General features: G+C 44.1%; 2 protein-coding genes across 2 annotated transcripts in view; one reads left to right on the forward strand and one right to left on the reverse strand.

Moving 5' to 3' along the window:
* PHF21B (PHD finger protein 21B) overlaps positions 1-15660 on the forward strand; it is a 67155-nt gene extending 51495 nt beyond the window's left edge. The window contains exons 6-12 of the mRNA XM_055712870.1: positions 1352-1428; positions 4279-4333; positions 7852-7874; positions 9259-9417; positions 9859-9934; positions 10882-10985; positions 13359-15660. Coding sequence (XP_055568845.1) covers positions 1352-1428; positions 4279-4333; positions 7852-7874; positions 9259-9417; positions 9859-9934; positions 10882-10985; positions 13359-13583 — 719 coding nt within the window. The 3' untranslated portion in view covers positions 13584-15660. The remainder of the gene's footprint in view (positions 1-1351; positions 1429-4278; positions 4334-7851; positions 7875-9258; positions 9418-9858; positions 9935-10881; positions 10986-13358) is intronic.
* A 7517-nt stretch (positions 15661-23177) lies between these two features.
* The window catches only part of ARHGAP8 (Rho GTPase activating protein 8), a 94406-nt gene continuing 90912 nt past the window's right edge, over positions 23178-26671 (reverse strand). Inside the window, exon 13 of the mRNA XM_055711121.1 lies at positions 23178-23314. Coding sequence (XP_055567096.1) covers positions 23285-23314 — 30 coding nt within the window. The 3' untranslated portion in view covers positions 23178-23284. The remainder of the gene's footprint in view (positions 23315-26671) is intronic.

Genomic DNA, 26671 nt, shown 5'->3' on the forward strand with positions numbered 1-26671 from the left:
GGGAGATAGTGCTCAGTATCCTGAAGGTCATTTTCTGGCACTGAGGGTGTTCTGAGATAGACCCCTTTAGCTCAGGCATTGGTGAAAGGTGCCAGGCTTTCTGCAGAACCAGGTGGTGTCCTGAGATTCCGTTGGGTGTGATCTTGGTCCTCTGGGCTGAAGAGCTAGTGCTCCTGCCAGTTCCTCATATTCCAAGAGATTTACTTAGAGCAAGACAGAATGGAGATATCACCATCGCGGGGGCATTTAGACTAACAAGATCCCTCTGGCACCTCAGTGCAGAATCTAAACGTTGCCTTAAAATATTCATGTAGGAAACATTTTGGAATAGAGCATTAGCCCAGCTGTGCACACTTCATGCCATGGTATGGATGCTGGGGCGCTCTTCTTGCTAAAATATGCCTACTCTTACTTTATTATCAAAATAAGAACTAGGATCTAAAATACTTGGCTGTAATAATGTCACCATTCTGAACTGATGTCAAGGGTTGGAAAAATAAATTTCGTATGACGGAAATGAAATCCTAGCTCAGATAAAAGTAGCATTAAGCTTGCAGATTTCAGTGGTTGAGGACTCTGCTCACTCTTTCTGTGTGTGTTTACAGAAGTTTGCACACAGCTAATTGTTGCTAAATGCAGTCCTCAGCAAGTCCCGACTTGAATAGGTGTTACCGTTTAGTGGAAGGGAGTTCTCTTGTGTTTCACCCTTTTCCAAGCAGGACTGCAATTCGATAAGCCTGTATTTGCACTGCAGTTTCTAGTGACATAAATACATGTATGGCTCTTTACAACATTTTGCATACTCAGGATCATGAAGTTGTATATTTTTGAATGGATAAATCATCATGCCCTAGTTAGAACTGAATCTAGCCATGCCATTCTGACTGTGCTTTTTCTAACCTCCACAGAGGAAAAGCAATGTAAAGTAAATTTAAAAGGATCTCTATGCTTTCATCTGATATGAATTACAAGGTTTAACTGCTTTAAATGCTTCATTTTTGTTAATACCAGACATTGATAGTATTTTGAAAGCTCTCTGTTGATGCTTGCTGTATATGTGTCTGAAGGGATCATAATAAAAATCTTGTAGGGCAGGAGAAGTCCACCTTGGAGGAGGAAAAAAATTTAAAAATGTTTGTGTTCTGAATCTTACAAGGAAAAGCTTATTAATGTCAAGCCTTGAACTGCAGCAAATATCAATGCTGATGCAACCCAATTATACTTTAGAAGCTGAAACTGAACACAAAGCCCAAGGGGTTGAGGGTGAGAGCATCTTGCTTAACAAGTTAGATCTACATTTTTCCCTGATGAATGAGAAACGCACAATTCATGTTTCTTCCCATGGTTACAGAAATCCAGAGCAAGCGTCAGGAAAGAAAGAGAAGAAGCACAGCAAATCCAGCCTACAGTGGACTCTTGGAAACAGAGGTACTTTATCATTCACTTTTTGTACCACAGTTCTATTTCACATCAATAAAAGGCTCAAGTGCTGCTTATTACAAAAGTATATACGCATGCTGAACCACACATTTACTTGTAAAGAGATATTGATGTGGAAAAGAAAGAAAAGGTCTCATCTCAGTAGCTAAGCAACAGGTTTTCTCCCCACAATATCACTTCCTCCAAACTAGAATTTGTCTTAGTTTTAATAAAGGCCAAAAGGACTAAATAAATGTGGGACCTAATTACTCTTTCACCCACGCAAACAGTCCCTTTAGGTCAGAACTGAAGAACAGAAGTGCTGCACGATGTTCAAACTGGCATTGCTGTTTCTCTTTCCCTATGTGCCAAATAATAAACAGAGAACTTTGCTTTTTTTATTAGTGATATTCATAAAAGGGATGTGTTGGTTTAAGAATCAGTGTGCTCTGCAGGGGGTATGGAAGCCTGCATAATAAATATAATAATGCATAATTAAAAATAATATGCTCTGGATAATCTCTGTTGTTTGTTACACTTACACTGTTACATTTGTAGTAGTAGCATAATTTGGTCCTAGATAATACTAGATCACAAACCTAGTGTAAAAGCAGCATATAAATAGACTTAACTTTTTCTGAAATTGTTTTTTTATTTGTTTCTGAACTGACATATATGCATTTATTCAGCTTATTAAATTTCCACCTTTAAAATTTCACCAGTTTGGGGTTACTATTTGAACTTCCTACAGGAATGGAACTGATTTGCAGCCAGCTCCCCATGTAAGCCAGCTTTCTTTGTGTTCTGAGTTCTTTAATCCTAAAGAAAGTGATTTTTCTTTATTTTGGTAGAAGCGATGCAGAATTTTTGGTATGCCAACATTTCAGCTTTCTGTCTATGTTGGCAGACAGCAGACAGATGAGGCTAAGGAGCAGCCCACCACTGTAGTCAAGCTAGTTTAGTGGCTTCATTGTTCTTTTTTTGAAAGTATTGGAGGTTTTTATACTCCAGAGCAGCTCTGGACACTTGAATTCTTCAGAGAATTCCACAACTTTTCTCTAGCGACCTCTTCAGAGAAAATGCTGATGTCCATATATTCAGTATTTAACACATAGGAACCTTAGTCGGTATGTTAGCCTTGCTTCCATTAAATTGGTAGTGTCTTCTCTTAGACCTTTTTGTCCTGAGTTTATTAAAATACTGGCAGCAGAGTTTTGTGGCTGTAGTGTGATCGGTGTTCATAAGAAACTCAATTATCTTGGAGCAGGGATGGAGGAGGTGATGGAGGTCATCTGCTGCACCCCTAGTTCATACTTCTCATTATATCTGTTCTCAAAAGCAGATCCTGATGTGAAAGACGGCATGGAGAAAGAAATGTCTGTGAAAGAGTCCTGTGGCTGATCAGCTGTGTCCTCATTAGGAGTTGTCATTAAGTTCTGACCATGGGGAATGCTGTTCAAGTAAAATGGAGGCAGATGGTTTTTCTCTGATCAATTAGCTGCTCAGATTGATTTGCTAATCAGTGAGTTGAGGTATTTTGTGGCATTTCAGGCATTTTGGTGCAGTTTAATTTATGGTTAGTCTACTGAATGATCTTTAATTCATGATTGTTTAAATAGAAATTGCATATAAATTAGACGTTTTATTTGCCAACGCCCCTCAAAACGGCAGGAGCTCAGCATCTGTAGTGGTGATGCTAACTTCCTTGATTACAAAAATGTGATCACGATCTTATGCCTTCACTTGACTGTTGTGCTTTTTCTTTTCAAAGGTTTTTTTCTGTAAAAAAAAATTGAAATACCATTCTATTTTCCCATCCTCAGTAGTGCTTTTTTTTTCTTTTTTGCTTTTCTTTTCTTTCTTTTTTTTTTTTTTTTCCATAGGAAAGAGTTAAGTTTCAGGATGGTGATTTTTTGAAAGAAAAAACATCTATTCAAAATTCATTAACAGATTGGCAGGCACCTGTGTGTAAGAGAAGTTTACTCACCACAGAATAAATTATTTATTAGCAAAACCCCTCTAATTTTCCTTCAAGCAGAATCTAACAACATCTAATGGAGGAAGATGGTACTGTTTCCAGTCCTGCCGTACAAGTATTGGATGACTCAGAGAAACAATTAGGGGTTAGATAGACTGTTAATGAAGCCTGGCTTGCTAGTGACCAGCAGCTTTCACCATCTGACAAGCTGGTGATGGGCTGCATTACATTAGTTAAACATCTCAGTCAGGTTTCCAGTGGTCTGTGTTTGTAAGTTTGAAAAACCTTTAGTGACTTCAGCAGACTGGAATCGCCGCCAGCTCCTAGAGATCATACACATTAACTTCTGAAGAGAAATACTTTTCTTAGGCCCTTATACATAGCTTGCAGATGAAAATATGTTCCTACGAGCTGTAGGCAGGTGTCACAGAAGGTAATGATGTTCTTCTGTAGGTGGGAAGTCCATCACCGTTTCTAAGTATGCAAATAAGGATGTCATCTCACAGCAACAATTTATTACACAATTTTTCCCTTATGGACGTTGTTTATCTGCTAGGCTTGGAGTTACTGTGGCTGTTGCTTTGCTGTTACCAACCTCTGTAACAGACCCTGCAACCCAATCAATTATATTTGCAAATCTGCATTTCTCTCGTTAAAAAAATCTAATGCACAGCTCTGTGAAGAACTTGTTAGAAAGGTAAGAATTCAACTGTTTGTATGACTGTCTCAGGGGTTAGCAATGAATATTCTAAGTTGCAGAACTGGCTTCTGGATAGCTGGGCATGTATGGGAGAAGCTCATGGAGAATGCTAATATGAAATGGTAAAAGACCACCAGAGCACTTTTCAATGACACTGTGGTTGGTTTCTTTTCCTTTGTAGCGGAAACGCCTTGCATCAAATTATTTGAATAACCCCTTGTTCCTTTCAACAAGAGGTAAGCATATTTTCAAATGAATACACTACTATTGTAATGACATGTTAAATATTTATTAGTGGGATTTCATATGAATTACTGCCAGGGTAACATAGGGCATTCCTTTGTGTAAGGTCCCTGCACTTTATAGTGTGCAGTGAAAATAGATGGTTTTCCTGCAAAAACAATTGAAGGAGAAGACTAAAGGTCAAAACTGTGTAGAAATGGATCCAAAGTCTCTGCAATCAGTAGAAAATCTGATCTCTGGTATTGCAAGCACCATGCAGTGAGAGGACTGATTGAAGAAGACAGTGTTGCCATCCCCAGGTGCTTAAAAATAGATGTTGAAAATTTGGGATTTAAAAAATAATTACTATTCTGGGCTTTTTATTTGCCTCTTTTCATCAGTTTATGAAACGGCTGAATGTCCTCAAGGGCTAGAAATTTACGGTGCCTTTTGCTTTAAAAACAATGGCTGAAAACCATACAATTTTTCTGACTACAAGAGCTGCAGCCATAAATCTAGATTTGATGGCCTTGAAGATGCCTTCCAATCTTGTATTTGTAAGAACTTCAGATGCTGAAAATTTCATGATAAATGCCTTGAGAATGAACAACTCAGAGGAGCCGTTTGGGGAATGATGATGATTAACTCATGTGAAGAAGCCCGTTCCAGGAAAAATGTGCAACATAAAGAAAAGGCAAAGAGTTGGAGGTGGGAGATGAAACACAGAGAACTTTGAGTGCAGTTTAATTCTTCAGAAAAGGCCAATGTAGGATTTTAAGAGAAAGTGTGAAGCTTGAGTTGCTTTTCAGAAGAGGAGAGAAAGCCAGTAAAGGAATGTGATTATGTCCTTGCCCTTGTGTTGCCTTTATAACTTAGGCTCTGCTGCTGTGCATTAGAGAGAGATACGGGAAGACAGGCCTTTTCTAAGGCAAATGTATATGTAGCATTCACAGGGGTAATTTTTAAGACATGAAATGTTGATGGTTTTTTAGCGTTTGCTTGATATCCCTGTCAAGTGGCATGTTTAGTGCTTGAGAGTCACCTTCTTGGCCCTGCCTTGAATTCCTGCAGCACAGGATCACCAGCTGAAATGCAGCGGGGCTTCTCTCTGCCTTCCAAACATCATGTGCTAGATGCAGACAATTGGCCTACTTACAATATGCCTCTAATGCATAGGGTCTCAGAGGACAAAAGAGGTTATTACATGGTAAACAGCTATGATGACATGCCTCTTAACAGAAACCCGTGCTCATATAAGCCCCAGTGGAAAGAACATTACTCCTGCCTTCATTTTATCTTCAAAATTAAAATTATAATTTATTATTTGTCTTATCATAGCACTTGTTTTTCCCATGTAAACACATGAGGAAAAACAGGATAGAATGGCAGTGTTAGCAAGCCATGCCATTAGCCCCTCGGTGGATTTCATTTAAGTTAGGTTTGCTATCTCTGACCTTCTTTCTGCCACGTTTCCCGTTTTATGTGCAAAGGAAGCAGGCAAGTGACAGAGTTCCAGGGATGAGGCTGTCTCAGAGCTGCTTGGTTCTCTTAATTGTTAATTACTCTTCGCGTCCTGTGTCTTTGGGTTTTTCCAGCATCCCGAATCTGTGCTGGGATTCTGCATATTCTGACAATTTTAAGCTAGACTCCTTCATAGGAGAATCCTCCACCTCTGTAGGGGTTTGTTAGCTACACGTAGCAGGCAGCATGGTGCTAGATGCCATGCAAGCTGTGAACTGAAGACAGACGCCGTCCTAGGGAGCTTGGCACTGCACTGATGTGGTTGTCCACCTTCAATGTAGAGCTGACTGCCCCTTCTCTTATAAAATTAAGTCTTCAGTTTTATTTTTCAGCAACTAGAAGGAAGAAGTGGACATATTTTAAAATGTTCAAAACTTTATAGTAGAAGAGAGCTGAAAAGAGAAATAAACTAAAAAAAAAAATCCCTGTGAAGGAGAGGAAACAACTGACATTTCCAGAAAGGCAGAAGAGAACAATTCTTGTAAATTTTGATCAAAATGTCAATTAATCAGGATTCATTTATCTGAAAATATCTTACCTAAAATGAGGTCACATCCCCTGACATGTATCATTTGTAGAAAAGACTCTTCAATTATCAAGCCTCTGTTTATCTGAATAACATTTATATCCCCTGAGTAATCATGGTGTCATATCGTGGTGGCTTTCTGTATGTGTATTTGTGTATATGAAGTGACATCTACACATTTTATAAGTCTGTGATTATTTATGGAACTCATTGCCAAAGAATGTTACAATTGTTGGGGAAAGTAGATTTATGGAAGGAAAAAAGTCTGTCTAAGGCTGTTAAATACAAAAATGAAGATGCAAACTCCAGGTTAGGGAAGCCCATAAACTCCTAGTGTCTGCAAGGATACTTCTGGAGTAGAAAAATTTACTCTGTGCTTGCCCTGTTCTTGCCCTCTGTGCACTAGTGGCAGCACTGGATGCTGTTAGTAGAGGATCCTGGGCTTTGTAGCCTTTGGTCTAACTCTGGTGAAGCTGTGCCTTCATTCTTACGTTCCGCTTTCTACATGTGTGTGAGGTCTGAATGTGCCTACATCTTCACGTGTATGCGTATGTCAGTGTATAAAATGAGTGTGTAACAGCAGAAAGCAGCTCCCAGGTTGGTCTGCATATGAGGGGTCACACTGGAGCAGCTATTTGCCCATTGTGATCAGAGGGGGAGCTGAAGAAGGACAGAAATATGTTGGTTGTCTCCACTTTAATCCACAGAAAGGCCTCTCCATCAGCTGTTTGTCACTGGGACAGGTGCACCAGTCACTTACAAATCAGCAGCAAAAATTATAATCCGCTCTGGTTTCCATAAAGCTGTTAACGTTTTCTGGGGTTTTATTTTTGGACCAAAGTGGATGAATTTCACAAATATTTTTATGAAAGGCTTGGCCTGCATTCTAGTGAGCTTTCTTGTTCTTATCGGGCTGTGAATGCATTTGCTACAGACTCAGTTCATCAAAAGGTCGGAAAACCTTGGCATTTTGGGTGGGAGTAGTTTGATGGTAAAGAATTGATGATAACATAAAGTTCACTCACACAGTAGCTGACCATTTTGGCCATGAATCAGCTGAAACATTTAAACATGTGTTTAATGGTAAGTCAGTGGCACCAATTTCATACTCCTGCTTAAGTGCCTTGCTGGTTCAGGCCCAGCAGGCTGAAGTCCTTAAGAAAGATTTTTTGACTACTGGCATGTGGAGAGGAGCTCCGCATGAAAATTTCTGAAAATTTGGAATCGAATGTGCTTCTCATACTGACATTTTAGCATCAGACCTCTGGACATGGGATTCCTGCAATGCAAATTTTTTTAATCTCAAATGCTAATTCCACTGCTTGCTGTTGCATTCTTTCCTGCCTGCATTAATTTTGCCAATGTCCTGATCTCCTGTGTCACAGCTTGACTAAAATTACTCCCATAGCTGAGAACTAGCATTCACTGCAGCGATGTGTATGTATTTCCCGTTAATCTGTTCTCTGCCCTTCTTTCATATGCTAGCAAATGAGGATCCATTCTGGAAGGTATGTGTAGCAAAATCTGTGTATTACTACTGTCTTTCTCATCACCATGTACTTCAGTGCTTGCTTCTGATTCTTGTGGTTTCTGTCAGGGTACAAAATTGCAGTAGGCTCTTTGCCTTTCATCCTGCTTGTGTGAAACCTTTCCCAGTTAACTAAATCTGTGAGCTTCTAAGTTAGAATTTAAAAAAGATGAACTCTTGGGCTTTCATATGCAAGGCTTGAGTTTAATCCCATTTTAGAATCCACTGATTGAGAAATTGCTAGTCCAGATTTGTGGTTTTAATGAAAATTTTAAGAAAAATTAATAACCATTCTAGTTTATATAGCTTAAATCTCTTTACATTGAGGTTTAAATTAAGACTTGAGCAGGTAATTTCTAAAGAGTAATATTTTGGAGAGTGATTTTCTGACAGGCAAGAGTTAGAATTCAAGATATAAGCCTGACTAAAACTGTCGGGAAACATTATAATTAAAATCCCTAAAAATGAAAATATGCTTTTGAAATTAACAAAGGTACAAAATGATTATTCTCCTTCCTGGAAAAGCACTAGGAAAATTTAGGATTTTTTATAATGATTCACCACCAGCCATGAGTTTCAAAATCAGTATCTCCTTTATTAAAATGCACTTAATTATACAAAGAGTAATTAACATTGCCACCAGATTAGCATAGCAATTTACTACATGACATTGTAACTTTGTTGATGAGTCTTGGTTCATTTTATATATTGCTTCAGACAAAGTACTAATCAGTCTTGTTGGAAAAAGGTTGTCAGAGCAAGTCTGAACAGAGAACAATTAGTGCCAGGGAGAACAGAGGGACAGAGGAGTCCTCTAGAGGAGTTCACAAAAGAGGGTACGTAGCAAAAGGTTGTACTTGAGTGTACTGTTTTCCTAGCTGCTCTTTGAGGCAATGGGCATAATACATGGAACTGTGTTTTTCCCCCAGAAACAACTTCTTGCTTCCTTCCTTCTGCTTTGGACTTGAAGGACAATTGATCTGCATATTGTCTTTGACCCACGCTTCAGAATAGAGCTGTGCATGGTGATACATGTGTTGGAGTGACACATTATCAAAACAAGGGAAATAATTCCTATGTCACAAGCTGGCTATATTAGTCGACTCCCTCCTGTGTTTGATTAGTTGGGTTTTACTTATCTATCTGTTTCAATTTATGGAACTTGATTCTGGCTCTTCTGTTTGTATTTGTTGCTATCATACACCATTATTTCTGTCATCTTCTACAGCAGCCAGGGTCGTTTTGATAATTAGATCTTGTGTTTGAATGAGCCTGTCTGCTGCAATAGAGGCTTTGAATGCTGTATAGAGAGAAGCTCTCAATGGATTGACTTTATTCAAGCCATCCGTCTTCTTCTCTTGCAGAGTGAGATCCACCATGACGAACACTGCACTGCTTGCAAGCGCGGCGTTAACTTGCAGCCCTGTGGCACGTGTCCCAGAGCGTATCACCTCAGCTGCTTGGACCCGCCTCTCAAAACTGCCCCCAAGGGTGTTTGGGTCTGTCCAAAGTGCCAACAGAAGGTAAGCTACAGGGGACATAGCACACCAAGAAAAGAAAATGGGAGAAACCTGGAATTAGTGTAAATAACTAAACTAATCTAACCTATGGTCACAGCTTAAGGTTCTAGTATGCAGTTGCAGAGACCAGAGCAGCCAACACTCCTGACAGCACAGAGATCTGCTAGTCAGGGCCTGAAGAATGTCTTCTGGCCACGGCAACAAGAAGCAGAGGATTTGTAACCCCCTTTTAGTACTGTTTGGTAATGCTGTTGATAGTGGTGTGTAAAGGAATAAGCCCCAATAGAGGCAGCTACTCAAATTATTCTCTCATTATTTTTCAGCTTGTGAATTCTGAGACAAGGACCCTAGATCTGGTCCTGCAGAGCTGTGAGGCTGGAGAAAAAAAAAAATCACGTGTATCTTTGTGGAATCCTAACTTTTTATTGTTTCCTGGGCTTATAGGTGTTAAAGAAAGATGACAACGCGCCATGGACTGGAACTCTGGCTATTGTTCACTCCTATGTTACTCATAAAACAGGTAGGGATTAACACAGCTATTGACAAGGGATTCCCTGCTTGTGACAGGTGATGCCATTTGAGTCCTTCATAGCACTAATATTAAGGTAGTGTCACGCTACCAGGGATGATGGCATTATTAAACCAAGAGCCCTAAGGGGCTATGGCTGGGAAGGACGGATCACTCGCTCTCCCCTTCCTGTCAGTCTGCTCCTTCGCTGTCTTCCCTCTGTAAGGAAGCTGAGATAGATCTCTCAGGAACTTCAGTCTGTGGAGGAGGCTATCATCGAAGTGGTGCCTTCCTGGGAGCAGGGCTGAAAACAGGGTTGAGAATCATATCAGGTTGGGAGGCAGAGAGACACAGTCAGGCTAGCGTAGCCAGGTCATGGGGTATGTAGTGTGACGCCCGACTGATGTCTCAGATACTACAGCAATATCAGCTCCTAATTGTTTCAGTATTATTTGGTATCGTAGTCATTAGTATAAAATGTCATATGATATCTGTGCATTGACCATTACTCTTTTTTAGTTCCCTGTTGCACTCTTACAGCGGGCTGTTTGGGGCATTAGATCGTATTTGTAAGGAGCTTTGCAGAGGTCTGGTACTGTTATGACTGTGCTTTTCAGCCAGGGTTGCTAACTGTTGCCATTCCAGGTGGCTGACCTGTTCCTAAACACCATTCACCTCTTTCTTGGAGACCTCCAGGACCACTTGTGGTCCAAGGATTAATTTTAGATCATCTCAAAGGTGCACTATAGCTTTTGGGTTGTCCTGGGCGCTAGCTGTTGATGTAGACGCATGCATGCAAGCAGAAACTTCAGATTTATTTGGTTTTACCTGCTGACAAAAGGCTAATGAGACCTGAAACTTACTATTCAAAATACATGTTTCTGCTTTCCGTTGTCAGACACAGTTTTGCCATATGTCCTATTCTTAACTTCTGCATCCTTAATCTTATTATTCCACAGTCAAAGAAGAAGAGAAGCGAAAGTTATTAAAGAGAAGCAGTGAGCTGAAGAGTGAGCATAGACAGTTAGAAGAAAAAGATCGACTTCTCAACAATGCAGTGAAGGTAGGACACCTGGCTGGGGACATACAGTCTCCTGCAGAGATGTTTTAAAAAAATTTATGCCTGAAAAACTGGTATTTTGTGGCTAGAAAATGATTTATGCTCCCAAGCTACAGATGTTCAACTGTGAATCTGTTTCTCTCTGAGGAAAAACACGTGGGTTTCCTTTATGCACAAAAGCAAGCTGCTTTGGCAGGCTGGGGAGGAGAAATCGCCTGAATTCCTGTTTCACACACAAAAAAAAAAACCCCGCCCAAACCCCAAAATAGCCATGGCTGCCTTCCTCGTAGTGCTATACACAGTTCTGATCTACTCAGTGGCTTTAAGGCACTTCTTCAGGTTAAAAGTTTAGTCACAAGTGTGTCCTCCAGTGGTAGCTGCTTCTCCATTAGCTCAAGACTCTTGAGATTAGGTAGAAATAACCATCTTTATTTGTCTCAGGCTCTGAATGGTGCAACGACCTTTTCATGACTGGAAATGGATTCACAATCATTTTCTCTGTGAACTCATTTCAAAGCTAAATGTTGGCTGGAGATGTCTCCCGTGCATACCATGCTATAAGGACCAGTCTGGCAGCAATGAATGGGTTGAGTTCAGAGCCGTAAATTCCTATCCTCCATGGCTGAAGGAACTTATCTGGGGCTACTTCACCTCAGGCCCGCTCTCGAGGGGTAGCTGTAGCTTGCATGGCAATCTCGATAAATATTTGAAATTTCCTTACCCTGGAAAAATCAGAGTGGCAGCCGCAGGAGTAACTGGTCACTATTTGTTGTACCACTGCAGTTATCCAGAGGAGGTGTGTTAAAATATTTATCACATTTAAAATACAGTGGAAGGAAAAGCAATAACTTATTAAAAGACATCACAGTGGGGAATATTCCCTGTAAGTGTGTGTAGCCACCATCAGCACTAATGAAACGCACATATGTATGAAGAAGTGACTCTGGGGTATGGAATATCTTTTGTAGGTAGGAGAGTGCAGTGGGGTGAGGTGTTCAGAAGAAGAAAAGCGTTTAGGGATGCAGTCAGCTATATGGTGTATGTCAGGGCTGTCAAAATCAGTAAGATTTCTACCTAAGCAGAATCAGGTTCTTTCAGTGGGCAACACTGTCTTATTTAAATGGTAATATCAGCCAGTGATTATATTTATTGGATATATATCCACTTGAAAGGAGAAAAGCAATTAAAGGTGTTCCGGCACAGAGCAATTTCATTTCTGACATTTGCCTTAACAGAGATTTACATTAAAGAGAACACTCATACACACCACAGATGGAATGGTATTATTTGGTAAAAACAGAACATGATTTATCCTCCACCTGAGATTTCATCTGTCTAAACAAACCTCTGAGCAGCTCCACACTGGTGCTTTTCAAACAACTTGACTTTCATGTGAGCCTTTCCTGCTTCCCCAGGATGGAAGGATCACCCCGCTGCCCTGGGCAGCCTGGACCACAGCCACAGAGGAGCCACCCACAGCCTAGTGACCAGCTGTGCCAGACCCCTGTGCCCACCGAGAGAAAACAGGAGGTTTGAGATATTGGAGGCCACTGTCCCCTTCCATCTAGCAGATGGGCTCAGGGGTCTGGCGTGCCACACGGTCCCTCGCAGGCTGGGTGACAATGTGAAGAGCGGGATCTTGGCTGCAGCGGTGCGCAGCTGGGGAGGGAAGGGAGAGTTGCTGATTCTTCCTTTTCTCTTCTTGGGGAAGAGGGAGATTTGGGATGCCTTTGTCTGGATCCTTCCCTCATGCTCATTTTCATGTGGGTTTGAAATATTTCAAGTGATTCTGGGGTGCAGTTTAGCCACCCCATAGAAAAAAGGCTTTCTTGTGGCTGCAGTGGTATAACAGTAGTGTCTTAGATCAAGTTTTCTGCCAAAAAGATATTGACATCATGTTTAGAGATACCAACTTATCTTCACAGTAATGACTTCCCAAAATGTGTGGCAGGCACAAAACGCTCCATGGTGAGGTTTATCCCTCAAGCGTTCATCAATGCCTTTCGGTAAGATTTAGAGACCTCACTGGTGCCTTCAGTACTTTCCAGTAACACAGCTATTACAATCCTGTGCCAGTAATCTCGTTGGAGCGCAGAAGGCATTCCTGCCAGGCTGTCTACAGGCTGAGGTCAGAAATGTCCTCTGAATGCGTTTGGACCGGGATGGGTATCTACCTCAGACAGCTGCTGCAGTGTGTGCAGCACTGGTGATTACTCCATTCGTTAAGCTGTGGTTTTGCTATCCCCAAAGGAGAATACACTTCCTTTGAGTGGGATGTGCACTCAAGACACAAAAGGATGTTTGCAGAGATGTTTGACACCAATTTGAATGTACTCTCAGTCTTTCCTTCTCTCTCCCCTTCTCTTCATTTGACAGAAATGCTTAGAGCTAAAAACCAGCCTGTTGGCCCAGCAGAAAGGGACTCAGTCATCACTGGAACGTCTCAAAACCCTCATTAGACTGATACAAAACGAGCAGATGATTCAGGTTACCATGACGACCACCACCACCTCCTCCCTGCTAACTGTCCCCTGGATCAAACCCTCCCCTGCCTCGGCTGCCATGCACAAAGCCTTGCAGCAGTCACAGGGTAACAACTGACAGAGCCGGCTGCTGGAGCGCAGAGCAACGGGGGGAGAAAAAACTTTATACACATGCGCAGAGGAGAGATTAAACTGAAACAAAGGAGAGAAGGAGCGATCTCCGTTTTGGTACGCGTAGAAACTTGCAAACCAATCAGTCCAGTTTGTAGGTCACTGTGGCAGCAGGTTCCCACGGAGCGGGTTGAGCTGCGGTTTTGTATTTGCCGAGACCTTCAGTGCTTATGAGATTTTTTTTGTTATGTTGGCCTTAATGTATTCATGACTGAGGATGGACGGAGGAAGTATGGCCGATGGGAAGCGGGATATCCTTTTGTGGGGGGCAGACAGGTTTCCAGTTCTGCTTTAAGGGGGAATTTTTCAATGCAAAGAGTTAGTGAGCTAGTAGAGAAGTAGTTGGGCTGAGAGCTGTACGTGGGAGGGAAATCGGTGAGATCACCAGAAACTGAACTGCTTAGGACTCGACATGGATTCTTATCAGAGGAACAAAGTTGGCCCCATGGATTTGGGTGACCTGGAGATGGGGCCGTTTTGACCAGAACGGCGTCACGGACACTCACAGAGCCTTCGAAACAAAAGATCCGTTTGGGTTTTTTTCAGTATTATTAGAGTTGAGAATTGCAGATATTTAAATAAAGAAACTGTATGAAGTTAGCGTTTCTAGTAAAATATTGAAGTATTTTCATGCTGATGCTTCTGTATATGCGTTCCGAAGTATTTAAAAAAGTATGACTGTAAAACTCCTTACTTTTTTGCAGGTCCTTTTTACTTATTTTGCTATCGGTGTATTTTTCTCATGGAGTTTTTGTGCAAGATTTAGCATAAACCATAATAGTGGATATCTTTGGCAGGTTGGGTTTCATTTTTTAAAGAGATTATTTTGGGGGTTTTCTTTTTTGTTCATTTTGGAAATTTTTTTTAAAGAAAAAAAAGCAAATAAATATTCCATTTTTTCTTTCTTGCCAGTACAGATAATATGCCAAAAAGATAACTTTACATTTTTGTACTGCGTTTTTATTGTTAAAGATATGTAACGTGATTTTTTTATTACTATTACTTTTATTTTTTGCTTGCAGAAATATCTGCTGAAATGGTACAGGAAAAAGAAAAAACCTGCCTCAAGGGGTTGTTTCTCGTACTGGATAATATCAAGAGTTCTGGGGGAGGGACAGGCCATGGAAAATTTAAAGGGTTTGTTGGGGTTTTTTTTTTGAAACTTGATTCCTTTTTAATATTTTGGTTGATTTTAGCACATTTGGGAAGCGTTTAGCATTAGCCTGAGAAAATCCCAGTGCGCCTGCTTGTTTCACTAGCTAGTCTTCCTGATACTGCAAGGGTCTGCCTGGCCCCTCCGCAGGCCACAGCCCTCCCCGGGAAGGTAGTGATGGGCACCCCGGTTTTTCTCAAAGTCACAAGCGCACACCAGATGCCATCGTCTCTGTCATTTATGAGTTCTCCGTCAATTAGCACAACAGGTACTTAAGGAAAGCAAGAAGCCACCAGAGCATGACACAAGGCTAGTCTCTCACATCAGCATATCACATGGTGCCGAATATCTTTTTTTTTCTTTTTTTTTAAATAAATAAATAAAAAAACCACACGAGGGACTGGCTTTTTCCGTCGCCCATCACTAGGCAGCACATGGTCCCTTCAACCATTTTCACAACTCCGGGAGAAACTGTGCAGTACTATACAAATCTATTTTAATACACAACACTCGGTTGAACAAGATTTTTATATTCTTTTATTGATGAACAAAGTGAACTAAGTAAAACACAATTGTTATACATTGGTTATTGTATGCCAATTATGCATTCTAACGTGGCTTGCGATGTAAATGTTTTCAGGTTTAATGATTTTTTTTCCTTCTCAGACAAATGAAAAAAAAAAGGAAAAGGGTGGAAGGTTGAATATGTGAAGTATTTCTGAAGAACTGTCTTGGACTGTTAAAAGTAGTTATTTTGAAAAGGGGACTGTCCAGTGGATAGTGTGCATAGAAAAAAAAGTGTTTGTCTTAAATATGCCAATGTAGTTTTACTTCTTTATGATGCATTAAACTTGATTGACAATTTAACGGCGTTGTGGTGGTGATACCCGCTGCTGTGGGGATGCTGTGTGGCCAGCCCAGGGCGCGCTGCTGTGACCCCTGCCCCACCAGACTCTGGCTGAGGGGGGAAAGGCACCGCTGCTGCTTTCTCCACCCCCCCCCCCGCCTCAGTTTTCAGGTTTAAACAATGCCAGAATGACTACAATACTTTCTGCTTTCCTTCTTTCAGTAAGATGGCTTCTTCCTTGAGGCCATCATGTCTCCAGGCAGGGGCACCCTGTCCATTCCCCTTCTTGGCTTCCTACCTCTTGGAATAATTTCCCATCCCAGTCTTTCCCAGATCTGTAAGCAGAGATGTTGGCAGTACATCAGATCTCTCCCTTTTCCTCTTGCATCTCTTGTGGGTTGCATTTTTTAAGTTTTCACCAGGATTTAAACACTGCAGTGGGTTTGACCCAAAGTGAGATGAGCGGAGCCAGCTCAGGAGCAAGGCTAGGGCTCTGAGACACAAAAAGATTGCCACAGGGCTGCAGTGCATCAGCCAAGCTGTTTGCACATGCTCTTTACATCTTTTGTGCATGTTGCAGACAGCGTGGTCTTTGCTTCTGGTGCGTTACTGGGGAGGGACTTGCTGCGGCCCGAGGACACACAGCCGGCTGCAGCAGAACAACAGCCGGCAGACCCGTGGGCTTGGGTTTCAGACCTGCACTTCCAGCTGCTCTTCAAATGTGTGGTGGGCCCATTTTGTAAAGTTGTTTATAAATCACTTTGTAAACGCAGTAAAGAACGAGAGAGGTCCCTCACAGGAGCTGTCTGATTTCTGGCCAGTGGAAGGGACAGAACTTCCCGATAAAAGGAGTCAAATGAAAGCAAGGCAACATCAGACTTGCATAAAACCTATCACAGCAGCTAATGCTTACGCAGAGGCATGGTTGGTGGTTTTTTGCCAGGCATGGGGGAAAAGGGATTTTTTGTTTGGTTGTGGTGGGGTTGCCTTGTCTTCACTTGCTGGCAGTGTAACCATTTAATTTTAGGCTGCAGTTAGCAGGGGGAGCTCAGCACTGCGTCCTCACTTCCCCTGCAGCCAGGATGCCCCCTTCTCCCTCCTGGCCTCTGCTTCTGGGAGGGCAGCCTGATTTTTCCTGACATTACTTCCAATTTTACAAGATGCCCTTCCCCCAAACCAGGAAACCAGAAATGGTATGTAATCATCATCATCATCATCATCTTCCTTCTGCTGCCATCCTAAACTATAAATTCAGTGTTGTGCTAACAGACAGGAGCCAATTACAGAGCTCTGTGTGTTGCCTTAATAATTAATGTGGTTGCAAGTGAGTGTAACCTTGTGCTAGCCTTTAATCTTTGATAGTAATTTAAATTAAGGTTTTGGTGGAGATTTGTAGGAGCCACGGTAGCCTTCGTGTTCCTTGCTGTGGCACCAGGCATTGTCTTTGAGAAGAATTGGGAGCCATGGTGTTCCCAGCCTCCCCTTCCAAGCAAAAGTTATTTTTCCAGTTATGCCAGACTTCACAGCTTCAGAGCTCTTTATTTTAACATGACAGACTTATTTTAACATAAACAGACACAGTTTTCTGTGTGTAGGACCTTTTCACATGCCATTACTTATCTCACAGAGGAGCTGCTCTGCAAATAGCCATTTGAATGAAACAATGTCTGCAGAAGCCTGTCAGTTTTATATTTGCACCTCTTCAAATGTAATTTCACCTACTCTTCCTTCTCTCACGCTCTCCCCTTCCTCAGCAATCAGAGGAAAAGGAACTCTTCTGTATGTTGGGAAGTAACACGGAGTGATGCCAGCCCTTCCCAGTGAGCAGAATGAGGAGGACAGGCATGGCTTGTTTCTGTCAGGATCTCAGATGTTTTGGGGCTTCATACTCCTAGAAGAAGCCACAATGGATCCAGTCTGGCCTAAAGGCTCAAAAATCAAGAAGCAAACTCAGGACCTCTCAATATTTTTTATATTCAGTTCATGATCACTGACAGCTATTTTTGCATGGTGAATTTCACGGTAGCATCAGTCCAGCTAGCAGATTCTCTTGCAGTAGAAGACCTCCATGTGAGGATGACAGCACAGACTCTACCACAGCTATATTAGGAGTTTATTCTACATGCTGATGTACCCATAGCATGCTGGTTTCCCAGCAGTTTGACGGCCTATTAGGCACACTTACACTTTTAGAATAGTGCATTATAAACTGATGTGTACTTTTTGTTCTGTGTTCTGCAGGTTCCTCTGTAGTTGAAAAGAGACGCATTACACTGAAATGAGTGGCAACAGCCACATCAGATAAAAATCCACTCACTTTAATCAGGTTTTGCCAACTGCAGCTTTTTTTGCTTAGGAAATGAAGCTTGGCTTCTGAGATCAATCACTAGTGACTGACTGGTGCAAACAGAAAATGCCAGGCTCTGCTTCTGTAAGCCACTTTTAAGTTCACCAGGGTGAATATCATTAAAGCGAAAGGGTTTTCTTCCACCCTTAAAAAAAGCAAACAAAAAATTAAATTGTCATGATGGGAAAAAAAATACTACAAAGCCTACACAAGCATATAACGATTCTAGCTAGTGATAAGGAGAAAAAAATATTAAAATTATGCCATTGCTCTTTGAAGTTGTTTGCATTTGTACTGGTGGATTGCAGGTGATTTCTGTGCTGTTTAAATGCAGCAGAAATGCTACACCCCAATCTTTGATTATCAGCCTCACCCATTAAGCAGTTACCACCAAAATTTTAATTTGCTTTCACATTTCGTCTTTGGCTTTGAGATGCAGTAGTAAATACTCTTTCCCCTCAATATTCATGCTGGAAACACAGCTGATCAGCCATCCAGTTGCTGTCGACAAAGCAGTCCTCCAGCTGCCAAGATGTAAACTTCGCCACGACATCTTGGTGCTTGTGCTTTGTCTGTTCCGCGTCGGAACGGCACTATTTCGTTGATCATGTGTGCTCCTGCCCCCTGCTACGGTCGTGGCTAGACTGCGGAGCAGGAGCGCTCCGTGATTGTGGCTCTCCATCACCCGCAGGGGAGGTGGGCCAGCCGGCGGGCGGGTGGTCTGGCTCACTCATTGCACTCCTGAACTCCCGCATGCTTACCCCCCTCCCAGGGAGCCGGAGGGAATGTAAGGACAGCCCAGGGTGCCGAGCGAGAATCATGGCTAAAGCATCGGCCTGAAAATCAGAGTGATGCTAGGTTTATTATTTTCCATTTGAGGAGGCTTGAAACAGTAATTTCACGAGTAAGCCCAGCACCTCCCTAAAAATTACATCTACACACACACACACACTCTCCTCATTTTCCAAAATGGGGAGATTTGCTGCAGCAGCAGAAGAGAGAACAAGAGACGTGCACAGCCCCAGGAAGGGACTCTGTGTCCCTGCAAGGGAGTGAGCAAAGCTCCAAGGCCATGAGTGACAAGTGCTGGGCAGCACCAGTGGTGGTGAGCCCTCCTCCCTTGGTAGCCAAGCGCAGGCAAACTCTGTGGTGCCAGAGGAGTTAAAAAAACCCACCACAGCAAACCTCTCTCCCTGTCATCCAGGGCATCTTTGTGTCCTGCTGCCAGTGTGCTCAGTGTTATTAAAACCCAGGGCTGTGGTTTAAGTGTAGCTGCTGAAAAAGAAATGGTCATGCTGTTGTCGGACATGGCCACGAGCGTCCTTCACCCTGATGGGCTTTCGTGTCCCTTCACAGCAGCACTTCCCAGCTGTCTTCATCTGCTTCTTGAGGGCCACTTCTGCTTTGTTGGGCCATGCAAATATTATTGCTTTGTCTTAGTTAAAAAAACAATGCTAACTAAAAAAAGGTGGCATTAGAAATAAGCGCATGAAGAAACAAATTGAGAAAAATTAAATTCTGGTGTGGATATTATGTTACTATTTAACGTGCATGTGCATAACAGCAATTTTCTAACCCTTTGAAATTGCATCATAACAAAAATATGCTTTGAGCCACTGACTATTGTTACATTCTTATCTTCCTTGATTACTTCATGACTGCAAGAAATAAACCAAGTCCCACCATGTAGTTCACATTATCAGGAGGTGCCACCTGGATCATCGCAGCATTATTCCTGGGTCCCATTCTTAAAGTGTGGAGGAGGTTGAAGGTGCATCATTTCTAGCTGCAAATTTGCCAGGTGAAACGAAATACCTGGCTTCCCTGTGGCTTGGGATGTTCCTTGTCGTGGGACTGAGCACCTGATGGGTGCCAGCTGCTGCAGCACGTCCCTGTTGCCAGTGGAATGCTGGACTCCACGTCTGTGCTGGGCGGTAGGTGCCAAAGGCAGAGCTGTGTTAGGGAACATCAGCACGAGTCTTAGCAGCTCAGGAGCTAATCCCTGTGCTATGCCGTGTGATACTGCTAAGCACTTCTAAGCCATCCCAGCGAGAGCTTTTGCTTACATGGGTATGTTTGTACTTTGCCTCTGACGGCTCCTCTGTTTTATCCAGCTTCTCTTAAGCTCATGGCTAGATGAAGGACATTTAATGGCTTTCCAGCTGATGTTTTGAGTACACTTTGGAAGAGGTCCCAACAAGTTTATGTCTCTACTTGCCTTTTATATTTTTTTTTTTTAAAAAAAAGTTCTACCTTGCACATGACTTTGAATACTACTCAGGACTACAAGGTACCTTGGGAAGTTCCTTGTTCCCTGTTTTACTTGCCCAGCCCATCCTCTTTTAACAAGCTGACACCCCCATCATGCTTTGAAAGAATAAAATTTGTCTGTCATTAAAGTAGAATTGTCAAGCTGGGAGGGGAAAGGAGAGCCTGGCATGTCCCTTCGCCCTCACAGCCATTGACAGAAGTGGCAGCAGCTCCATCACCATCACCTGTGGAAATGGTTTGCCCAGGCATGAATGTTACCAAGCCCCGTTAGCCACATCCAGCAGCAAGGCTTATTCATCTGATCCTACGTGGCTCCAGGAGGCTCCAGCCTGATGGGAACGGTTGATCCAAGGGCTTTTCACACAGCATTTTTCTACATGTTTTTCTATTCTCCCAGTGAAATTTGTCTGCGGATCTCCAAGCAGAGCTGAGACGGTGCTGGGTGGCACTGCCCTTCCCCTCTGTCTTGGCTGAGGGGCTCCAGGGGCCTCATCCAGCCAGCACTGGGGGCAGGAGAGAGACGCAGCCAGCTGAGCGCAGGTTGTGTGAATTCACCTGGGTTGGGACTTGATCTGACATCAGCTGTCCGGTGGCTTTGTGCTGAGCAGTGCTGAAATTGGGCTAGAAAAGGAAAGGCTGGGCCAGCAGCGCTGTTCCAATGTGATTTTTATTTTTTCGCCAAAACAAAACCAGCCATGCTTGTGGTCAAAAAAGACATATTTAAAGTAATGGAGATGCCCCTCTGGTGCATGGCTTCTGCCCACTGCTCAAGTCAGTTGGGTTGGAAAAGGCTGAGCGAGAGCAGGATTTGGCCCTTAAGCAAAAGGAAATAGGCTTTATCGATCCCTCATGTCTAGCATCAGCTCCTGTGCAGGACCGTCAGGGCTGTTGCTTCCAGCAAACATTTGCGGTCCCTCTCCATCTCCTCCTCTCTCACCTGTTGATTAAAAAGCCTGGACTTGGCCCAGGGAACAAGGAGTTTCTGGGTTCAGACCCAAGGCAAAGGGTGTTGATCTTTAAGTCAGGTTTTGGCATAAACCTCATGGGTGAAAGTCCCCTCTCAAGAAATAGCAACTAGGAAAAGAAATCGGCAGCTGGTGGCATGGTGGGGTGGGAGGTGAAAGCAGGGACAAGAGGAATCAGCAGAAAATTCAAGAAAACTGTGATGGTCTGTGGATGCTAACCCTCCTGGCTCTGGGCAAGCTCTGATTTTGCAACAGGCAGCCCCTCCACTCCACACAGTCTACGCAAAGCAAATGCATCTCAAATGCTTTAGACTGTTGGGACCTTAGAAATGTCTGTTTGATAGCTCAAACTTATTTAATAGCTGAAGGACATCAAGCCAAGTCTTTTGGTTTTATTTTTTGGGGTAACTAAGAACAAAAAGTGTATAACTAGCTGTAAAACAAGCACCATCTACAAATCCAGAGCATGAAGGGCTCTTTGAAAGTCACCCGCGTTCGGAGCGGAGCAGTGAGTAGGTGTACAAGCAGCGATGCATCAACCTGTTCTCTCCGCAGAGCTGCCTGTCCCTGGTCAGGCTGGCCAGCGCCCGGCACCACAAGGTGAAACGTGTTTTCCATCCCTGCTTTGGACAGATGAAGGGACAAAGACAGGCAGACACACACAGCAGCACAGGATGGTCACCTCTGTGTTTGAAGTCTTGCCGGGGATGGGCTTAGCACCTCATGGTAAGGGGAAAAGTGTTTCAGGCTCTGTGAGTTCTCTCCTCCCTGGCTTGTGTTCCCAAAGCAGCTTTTGTGCACAAACAGCTCAGAGCCACTCAACCGGTGGTTTTCCCATTGGGTTGTGCTGGGTGGGGAATGAAAAGTCATAGTGGAGACACACAGTGGGATGTGACCAACCCTTGCTAAATTCTCCGGTGGGGTATGGTGGCTGCCGGCAGCTGTCTGGGCTGCTCCCTGCAGCTTCACTGGTGCAAAAACTGTACTTTTACTCATGGCCGAGATGACTGGCAGTGCTCCTCATCTGCCTCAGTGAAGGCAAAAGGGTCCTGGTTCAGATGTGTGTCCCCATCTGGGAAGCATGGCTTGGGGTGTCAAAACAGAGTAAGAACTAAGGCTGTGCAAACGGCGTTTCCTTCGATGGGGGACCTGCCTGTGCCAGGAGATCTGCCTGCATTGGGGGATCTGCCTTTGCTCTAAGGGCTCATCCCATCCAAGCAGATGAGTGAGAAGCTGCCTCCTCCGGCTCCGCCTGAAGGGTGACTGGCTGTCTTTGCCAATCTGCCCCTGTTCCACCAAGACACACAGGGAACGAGTCAATGGACTTGCTGAAGCAAGCATCAGATCCTACCAGGTACTATGAGAAAAGGAGCCTGCAGGACTCCCCTTGTTTCTAACCCACCTTAAAAATGCCTCCGAGGTTTTTTATTCAGATACCTTGGTTTCTTCCTAGTTCAATACTAAGCAGCTACAGACTTGGAGGACTAATCCATTGGAAAGATGACACTCCACCCACTGCCTGCTTCCAACACTGGAAAGCATGAGCTGCTTTGCCCAAAGCAGAAACAGTGTGAACAAACAGGCGTTCACTGAGGGTTGCACCTTCATGCTGTTGCCAATTAAAACTGAGTAGGACTGGCAGTCATCTAGTTTCATCACCAAAAAACAAAGTGACACACAGGTGGTAGGTAGATTTGCCATTTACTTTCAAAAAACACAACAGAGGAGAGTTTTAAAATTCTTGTTTTGAACACGACAGTGACCAGAACTACCAAGTTTTTTAAAGGTGAAATTACAAATATTAGAGAACTAGGGAAACACAAGTCAAAATAAAGTAAGAATTAACAGGTTGTGCAAGTGGGTTTCCTTTGACAGGGGATCTGCCTATACTGGGGTGTCTATCTGGTCCAGGGGATCTGCCAGTGCTGGGGCATCTGAATTCACTTTACAGGGCTGGTCCCATCCACGCAGATGAGCAAGAAGCCTCCTCCTCCATCTGCACCTCAGGGGTGGCTGACCATCTTTGCCAACTGCCCACGCTTCACCAAGACACGTGGAGAGCCATTCAGCAGTCCTGCTGGGGCTGAGAATCCACCTGGAAAAACAAACACAAACTGCCCACAAGCCCAAATTGCCCAAAATCTAGTCCTCCCTCACCAGTCGAGACAGGGGAAGGACGTGGCAGGTGGCATCCCTTCTCCTCCGTGTCACACACACAGGCGATCCCCACCTCAGCCTTACTGCCACTTTCTGTGGGAGTCTGACACGTGAGTGCATGAAGCAAACCGACAAACCTCATGAGAGATTCGGTAAAGCAGCCTCCCCTTCCCCTCCCAAAAGATGTCACGCTGAGCTTTAGCACACGGATCTCCCTGCGCTGCCATCCTACATCGAATCCCTCAGCCTCTTCTAGAGACGTTTCTGGCTCTTGCTACGAGCCTTTGGAAAAGCCCTTGCAAGTGACTGCAGGTCCACGGCAGCCAGCCTGGCCACCCAAGCACAACAAGGGACTCTTCTGCAGGGGAGCTGCCAGCCCATCACCCCTGACAGCTCAACACCCACACAACCTGCTCCTCCCCGTCCCCGTCCTGAAACAGCTACGGGCCAGCAGGCAGGAGCACCAAAACCCTCACCCCCCGTTGCCTTCCCATACTCAGGCGACACACCAGGGGTTTGTGCATTCACTCAAAAAGCCCCTCTTACAGGGGTGGCTGGGGGCACTGGGGCTGGAGAGGGGGAGGCTCAGGGAGACCACATCGCTCTCTACAGCTCCCTGAACAGAGGCTGTAGGCAGGTCAGTGTCGGTCTCTTCTCTCAGGGAACAAACCAAGTTATGCCTCAAGTTATGCCAGTGGAGGTTTCGATGGGATATTAGGAAAAACTGATTCACTGCAAGGGTGGTCAAACAATGGAACAGGCTGCCCGGGGAGGTGGTTGTGTCACCATCCCTGGAGGTTATTTAAAAGATGCATAGATATGGCGCTTAGGTGTAGGGGAATGAAGACAGTGGGTTGGTTGACATTGATGATATGCATCTGTGGCCTTGCTTTGACGATGTGCAGCTGTGATCCTACAGCAAAGTGGTTAAATAGCTCTGAGTGTAGAAGTAAAACCCAGATGAAGCAGAGATGAGGAGTGTGGTCTAGTCTCTGGGGGATGGAGAAACAGCATGGACAGTAGCATTTGACCAATGGTAAAGCTTTTTTTGCTGCTTACTTTTTTATTTGTGTTATTTCCTGACTGCTGTAACTCAATTGTAACACTTAGGGACATGGTTTAATGGTGGGCTTGGCAGTCCTGGGTTAACAGTTGGACTTGATGATGTTAAAGGTGTTTTCCAACCGAAATGATTCTGTGACTCTGCCATAGCCTGTGCCCTGGGCATTCAGGGCTGCTGTGGGGCTGCCTTGCACAGGGCTACCCAGCGTGCTGGAGCCAGAGGGGCATTTCTTTTTGAGGCAATGCTGCTCTAGGTGTGTGTTCGTGACCTGTTCCATCTAACTGGGCTCAGATCAGAGCCAGGAGATGAGTCCCGGCAATGCTGGCTGCCCAGCAGGTGCTGGGTGCTCTTGTAGTGCTGGAGCAGCCACTGAATGTCGCAGCCTAATAAGAATCGAAAGGCACATGTAAAGGCCTCAGACATGAAATAATAATGAAACAAAAAAACAGATCAAAGCTTTTAATTTCACTCTAAGTACTTTACTCTTACTCTCAGAAATTCTTATCAAAGACAGGCAGATGTCACCGCCTCCAGGGGTCTCAACTCGGTGGTTCTGGATTTGCATTTACTCCAAAAATTTCCCTTCAAACCCAGAGACCTACGGTGTAAAAGCAGTGGCAGGTTTGGCTGTTGTGAAACCACATGCTGAAATTTAAAAGCACCGTGGGGCTGAGTAAGGCTTTCCAGTGCCAATTCAGTGCTGTACAATTGTAAATACAAATAAATCCCTGTACAAATGCCATCAAGCCTCCACATACTGGTGAGATGAAGTATTATCAAGTAACATAAACGTTTATTTCCATGGTAAAATGCTAGCACAGGCCTTCCTTTTTGAGCTGTGTATTAGGCAGGAGCAGCTTTGTGAGGCTTATAAATAAATGGGGCTTCCAGCCCCACTGTGCCATGGGTGGGCACCCACTCACGTGGTGCTCAGCCTGTGTCAGTCGCCCTTTTTTCCAGATCAAGGTGAGGATCACTGGGCTTTCGTGTGAGGTGGTTTGCCTGGTTTTCTCTTTTATCCCTCTGGCCGTGAAATTGCTATCCTCAGCCCAAAGCTCACTTAGTGGGTGATGTAAGTAGTTAGTTTATTGGAAAGAGCATTGCAAGGGCCAGCTGGGAGCAGGGCAAGGGCAAGTCACCTGGGGAGGGCACCATGAGTTTGGGACATTTCCCCCTGAAATCTGGATGCATCCTGGCTCAGCTGATCAGGCTGGCAGCTGCTGGAAGGTGACATCAATGCAACCATGTCATCAGGGAGTACGAAAACAGCAGGTGCCCAGAGGAGCAGGAGCTGGTGTGGCTGTGCCGAGTGTATGCAGCTCTTATCCTATAAGGGGGCATTGATGTATGGATAGTGCTTGCTTGCGGCAGCAACTTGCTGAGGAGGTTGTCAGCAGGGATATACAGAGATTATGTTATAGGAATGCCAGCGTTGGCCCATCTGTAACTAGTCGGGTCTCCCTGGCAACAGAAAGGGCTGAGGATAGATGGATGGATGGCCCCACATGCTTCCCCAGCCAGCAGGCATAAGGAGGGTCTTCCTCCATCCCTCAATGGAACTGGGCCACCAGTTCACCCAGCCCCCAGCAGATGCCCAAAGGGTGGTGGGACTCCCGACCGTGACAGCTGCAAGGAGCCAGGGATGCGCTGCAGGACTTTGCCCTCCTGAATTTTGGAAAATGAGGTTGCGTAGAGCAACAGGTAATTGGAATAACTCCTTGGCTGCTGGCAGAGGTCCAGCTGGGTTGTTTCTCTGCAGCAGTGCTATGAGAGGGGGACACAGTGCCAGCCCAAAGGGTATCAGCCAGGGGCAAGCTGGACAGACTTTGTTTCTGAGCTTAGCTAGCAGCCTAGGAAAATAAATCACACTGCATCCTCTTGGAGAGAAAAAAGCATCATCCAACACGTTATCTGGGCATAATAATAATACTAGTGGTGCCACAGATGTGCATCTTCAAAAAAAAAAAAAGTGCAGAAAATAGAGTGCTAACCTAAAAGCCTGGGGTGCTGCTCCCCAGCTTTGGCAGTGCTTCCCAGCAGTGGGGTTTCCTCAGGGCTCCACTGCTCTAAGCTTATGATGAGCATCAGGCTTTTTGATCAAGGTAGGTTTTAAAGGTTTGATCAAGGCTGACATTAACTCTTCTTGAACTCTAAGGACCTGTTCCCCAGCTATTAGCACAGTTGGAGGTGCCAGGAGCTGGGGATGCCCAGACACCTGTTGGTAGAGGTCAC

Source organism: Falco cherrug, chromosome 5, assembly GCF_023634085.1.
Source record: "Falco cherrug isolate bFalChe1 chromosome 5, bFalChe1.pri, whole genome shotgun sequence".
Taxonomy (NCBI): Eukaryota; Metazoa; Chordata; class Aves; order Falconiformes; family Falconidae; genus Falco; species Falco cherrug.